The sequence below is a fragment of the Schistocerca serialis genome, chromosome 5, assembly GCF_023864345.2.
Source record: "Schistocerca serialis cubense isolate TAMUIC-IGC-003099 chromosome 5, iqSchSeri2.2, whole genome shotgun sequence".
In the NCBI taxonomy this organism is placed as follows: Eukaryota; Metazoa; Arthropoda; class Insecta; order Orthoptera; family Acrididae; genus Schistocerca; species Schistocerca serialis.
Window position 1 is genome coordinate 642446331 of NC_064642.1, and position 6000 is coordinate 642452330.

The 6000-nt window shown below is 37.7% G+C and overlaps 1 protein-coding gene across 1 annotated transcript in view; it reads left to right on the forward strand.

Moving 5' to 3' along the window:
* Positions 1-4584, forward strand: part of LOC126481317 (transcription initiation factor TFIID subunit 11-like) — a 46658-nt gene extending 42074 nt beyond the window's left edge. The window contains exons 3-4 of the mRNA XM_050104978.1: positions 3967-4063; positions 4151-4584. Of these exons, the coding sequence (XP_049960935.1) occupies positions 3967-4063; positions 4151-4284 (231 nt within the window). The 3' untranslated portion in view covers positions 4285-4584. The remainder of the gene's footprint in view (positions 1-3966; positions 4064-4150) is intronic.
* Positions 4585-6000: the final 1416 nt, after the last annotated feature.

Here is a 6000-nt window from a genome sequence, read left to right on the forward strand (position 1 = left end):
TCATAGTGTATAGAGGCAAATGAAAGAGTTGGAAACAAATGTCACCAGATCCGGATGGAATTGCGGTTTGGTTGTACTGGGTGTACTCTGTGGCATTGGCCCGATACTTAGCTTGCATTTATCACAAATCTCTCACCCAGCTCAAAATGTCAAGTGAGGGAAAAAGTGCAGCTGACTCCTGTATATAAGAAGGATAAAAAAACAGACCGGCAAAATTACAAACCTGTATCCTTAGCATTGGTTTGTTACAGAATTCTTGAACACATTCTCAGTTCAAAAATAATACATTTCCTTGACGAATGAGGTGGCGCAGAGGCTAGCACACTAGACTCGCATTTGGGAGGACGATGGTTCAGTTCTGCGTCTGGCCATCCTGATGTAGATTTTCCGTGATTTCTCTAAATCGCTTCAGGCAAATGCCGGGATGGTTCCTTTGCAAGGGCAAGGCCGACTTCCTTTCCCGTCCTTCCCTAATCCGATGAGACTGATAACATCGCTGTCTGGTCTCCTCCCCCAAACAACCCAACATTTCCTTGAGACAGAAAAACTATTCTCTGCAGATCAACACGGGATTTAAAAAGCATCACTTGTGCGAAACTCAGCTTGCACTTCTCATGTGATATCCTGCGAACCCATGAATACAGGGCAACAGGCAGATTGTATATTCGTAGCACCATGACACTGTCCAAATGCAGATGACTTACAAAGATCAGAGCATACAGAAGAGGTTCACAGATTTTTGGGCGGCTCAAAGAATTATTAACTAATAGAACACAGTAAGTTGTTGTAGACACCAAGTGTTCTTAAGAGACACCTGTACCCTACCCCAGGGAAGACAGGACCATTTTTGTTCCCTATATAGCCTACATAAATGATCTGAGCAACAAACTGCAACTGCTTTTGCTGTCGATGCTGTAGCACACAGGAAAATATTATTGTTGAGTGACTTTAGGAGGAAAGAGGATGACTTGGACAAAATTTCTGTTTGGCTGATGAATGGCCAGTTGCTTGAATGTTTTAAGACTAAGTTGAAAGAGGTGATACAGGATGAGGTGTATGTAGAGATGCTAATTTAAAATTAAATTTATTCCGTAATAAATTTATCCCAGTATTGAAAGTAGTTTTGAAAAAAATTATGCAGGAAGCCCATTAAGGAAACACTTTATCCATTGTTAACTAAAGGAATTAAAATCTCATGGAAAAGGAAGAGGTAGATTTATATGAAGGCCAGAATAAGTCAAGATCCAGCGTTACTTGTGTCATACAAAAAATGGTGTAATATTCTAAGGACACTCATTAAAATGTCCAGAAGTATGCACATCCTGAAAGTAATTAATAATACATGTGACAAGATTAGAACTGTATATTGTCAAAAGGTAGACAGGACAAGAAGTTAGTGTACAAGAAACCATAGCAATTAAACTAAATGACAGTGTGTCCGATAATTCAAAAGTTGTGAGTATTTTTAACTCTCATTTTCTAAATGTAGCATAAAAAATTAGGTGTAAATGGTTCAGTTGAAGAAGCAAAAGAATGTATTAAAAAGTCATTCCACAAAACTTGAAGCAATTAGTAGTAGCACCAACATCCTTTACTAAAATTAAAAGAATTATAAAACTCTCTGGTGAAATTTCAGACAGAACTCTGAAAAGTTGTTCTAACTTAATGTCCTTAGTGAGGCATGTAATGCATCACTGGCATAGAGAATTTTTCCAGACATAATTAATATGTAACTGTTAAACATCATTATAAAAAATGTGGCAAGAAAGATTTAAATTATCATCATCCAATTTCCTTACTGATATATTTTAACAAAATATTTGAAAGAATAATCTATTCGAGAGCAGTCATACATCTAAGTAGAAACCGTTCCTTAGCACATCACCATTTGGATCCTAGAAGGATTGCTCAGCTGAGGAAGCTATTTAGACATTCACTCAGTAAATAGTACAAGCCTTAAATAATAAAGTATTGTCATTAGTATTTTTTGTGATCTTTTTAAGGTGTAGATCATGTTACTGTCTTAGAAAAACTAAAATTTTTACAAATTGATGGCTTCATGGACAATAGTTCTTTCCGTCCAGCCCTGCTCCTTATGTATGCGAATCACATTTCACTTAACATTTAGCAAGCAGAACTAGTACTATTTGCAGATGATACCACTGTTATAATAAATCCCATTATAAAGGAAGCAATAGAAGAGATTCTTTGTATTTCAAAAAATTAAATCGTTCTCTGAAAATGGAAGGACCCTGTAAGAGCACAGAGGTCCCATATTTGCTGCTAGCAGGACACGGAAACACACCCACATTATGATAGAGTGAGCATGCGCATGCGCCAGCCGTCCGTTGCATTCAGTTGTGCAGAAAACATTAGAATGGAGGTTTCAAAAGAAGAGCCAAGGGGTGTAGTGCATTTTGCCTGGTGGCAACTCTGTGTGCTTTCGCTGGAGACTTTCTTGTTTTGGCTTGGGTTTGAAGTGATCATATCCAGTGATGACTCATGACAGGAACTCATTCCTTTCTTTGGCATAGTGCTGCAGATGTTCAAGAGAGACCCATTCAGCACACTTCCTGTACTGAATGAAGACTGTGAGGCACACATTAGGCACACACTTTGTCAAATTCCAATCTGTCCTTAATAATGGTGGGTGTGAATGTTTCAGACACTAATTGTGGCCTCTTCAGCAATGGCTGCTACTGTAACTCACTGGTCTTGAAGGGTGTGGGCATCCACCTATTGGACAGTGGCATCAATAATGTGGTGTGGCGTTCCAGACTGTGCGTCATTGACCAACAACAACCACCATCCTTCCCTGAATGACATGTAGTGCTTTCCATACACTTGTGCCATTCTTTGATGATTCCCCCCCCCCCCCCCCCCCCCCCACTCTCCTCCCGCTGTCAGGCAACACACTACATCATTTTTTTCTTCTTTTGAAGCATCTGTTTAACTGTGTTCAGCACAACTGAGTGTGATGGATGGTCAGTGCATGCACATGCTTGCTGTGTCATCACATGGTTGTACATTCATGTCCCTTTAGTGACTAGTTATATACCTCAAAATTTTTGTAAGAAATGTAACTTCTGCCAGCAATAACATTACAAAGCTTCCAGCCGCTTTCATTTTACTGCCTCTGGTTCCTTACTTTTTGATTGCACATTACAGTAAAACTGAGGAGTACAAAATTCCTTAATAATAGTTTAGTAGTTAGTTTTAGTAGTAGGCTTCTAAGAGACTCGAAGCTCCTGTGCCAATCTCACATGATTCCTCCAGATTCTCCTGTCTTGTGCTGCCTCTTGCCAGTTATTTATTCCCAATCTTTCGCATATGCAGTCAGTTTCATTCCTTACTAATTTACTCGATTGAATTTAAAAGGCATAAGCATGAATAGCATTAGACAATGTAGTGATACATTATTGTTAATACAGTTTACCATTAAGTTTCTGCAGTTTGTTTCTCTTATCTCAGTGTATACCTTGACTCATTCCCTGAATGTGCTCTTTCTTGAAAGGATCTATAAAATATTATGCATGAGTGAGTGTATGGATGCATAAAGTCATTTCCCCTCTTCAACAAATATCTTTCATACTTCTTGGTTGTCATATGTCCTATGGGTTTAGATGGAGGGCATCTCCTCTACAATACTTCACCATACTGGATATTAATTATAACATGTATGTTTAACTTAACATTAAATACAAGCATTATAACTCAGTGATCATCATCTCTGTCTTTTTTTCAAACCCATACTTACTAAGTAAACATTGCACTGTTATGTCACCTAATTTGTTGGTAGATACAAAAGACCACAAATAGTAAGCAATACATAATACATTTCACATAAGTTTCAGCTATGTATTCTTTCTGCATGTTAACAAAGGTTTTATGTTCTTCCTCTCACCCTCAATCCTCATGCATCCACACACAGAACCCAATAAATAAATTTTGTTTGTTTCTTTATAGTTGATGCAGACAATTACAGGATGTTCTGTCTCACAGAATGTTGTCATTGCTATGTCAGGAATTGCTAAAGTTTTTGTTGGTGAAGTTGTGGAAGAAGGTAAGGAGTGATATGTTGCACATACTTTTATGCCGATATTTAAGCTCTGCTGTTTTCACCAGAAATTATTATTATTTCCTTTTGCAGCACTTGATGTGATGGATAAACAGGGTGAAACAGGACCATTACAGCCGAAACACTTACGAGAAGCTATTAGACGACTACGTCTGCGAGGTGGAATTCCCAATAGCCGAGCTCGAAAAGTTATTTTCCGTGTTTAGTATTTCTACAGCTGACTGTTTAAAAAGTGTGGACTCCAAGAAACTGTGTATCCAAATAAGTTTCTAGTTAATGACTTTATTTTCAAATTATTGTTACTTGAGTAAGATGTAAGTATGAAATAAAAAATGAAACTAAGTATGTACTGGAAGTAAAGAATGTAATTTTAAAGTCCAGTTTGTTATGTGATTAGGGTGATTTGGAAAGAAAGCCCCTCTGATGAGGTCAGATTAATTACTGAGTAGCATAAAATCCAGATATTGCTATATTACTATAATGAAATTTGCATTATGTATCATTTAGCTGGTCAGTTTAAAGTTGTCATCCTGGAGTATTTAAGTAACTGTGACAGATAATATAGTATCTGGGTATCGTAAAGTTTCTTGACCTTGGCCCTTAATCTTGAGCATAATTTTACACTTACTTTGTCTTCTGCTGCAGAAGATATCATCAGAGCCTTTGGAGATAATTTTCAGATGCTTTGTGGTTTAGCGTCTCGAAAAATTGTTGCGTTTATTGTTTCATTGCTGGTTAGCTGCCAGTTTGTGACTTAATCTGAATGTTGTCAGAGATATCCAAGTCTTGTAGAAGTGTGTCCTGGAGCTCATTTGCCAGATGAATAGTGCTGTTTACTTTACAACACCAAAGTCCAGAATTAATGTAACTTGGTCATCCTTAAATGTTGAACTGGTTCTCATGCTGTTGATTTTTTATTGCGTCTTTATAGAGTCTGATATAATAATGAATGGTGGTGGGCAAAAGTTAAGTTGCAGAGAAACAAACAGGGGATTCTCTGGTCCGTCTCATAATTTATTGCTGGTCATTGATCAATGTTGCCTAGTCGACAGTGCGTCTTGCATTCCTTGAGGTGGGTACTGATGCTTCTTTTACACATAAAAACCACACCAGACTGCATTTGCAAGGGCATAATGTACGCCAGTCTGTTTGTTTCAATACTGTGTCATAATAATTTTTCTTTAAAACAGTTGCTAATGCAGCCAATTGTTCTATTTTTCTAACAAAAGGTAAACACTTCCTTTAACTCCCCCCCCCCCCCCCCCCCCCCTCCAGCAGCTGATATTTTTGAGGAGACAGTGCTCTACCCATCTCTCTGACCAAGTAAACATTATTTTTTTCTTTTTGTGAAGACAACTGTCAGTTGATTTAGTTCTGCCTGTAAGTTCTGTAGTTCACAGATTCTGTTACTCTAGTGTATGTACTCCTTCCTGCTTTTTTTTTTTTTTAAAAAAAACTGCACTTTCAAAAGTAACACAGAGACTTCAGTTCTCCCTTTCTCCAGTGTGAATTCCATGTTTGAACTAACACTCTTCAGAAAAAGAAAGAAAGATGGAAGACAGAATGATAGAGTAGGTTTTAACATACCATCGACATTAAGGTCATTGGAGATGGAGCACACACTAGGAATGTTTCAAGAATGAGGAAGAAAATTGGGAATGCCTCTTCTAGGGAAACATCATGGCATTTGTCTGGAGCAGTTTTGTAAAATAATGGAAGACTTAAATCTGGATGCCCAGACATGGATTTGAAACATTTTCATCCTGAATGTGAGCCCAGCGTGCTAACCACTATGTCACCTTTCTTGGATTAGAAAAATAGAGAGCGCAGACTTCTTTCTTGAAGAAGTTTACTGTTGAATTATCAGAATATCTTGTAAATAAGAATATCTGGGAGCCAAGATAATGTGTTGTAACATTTTT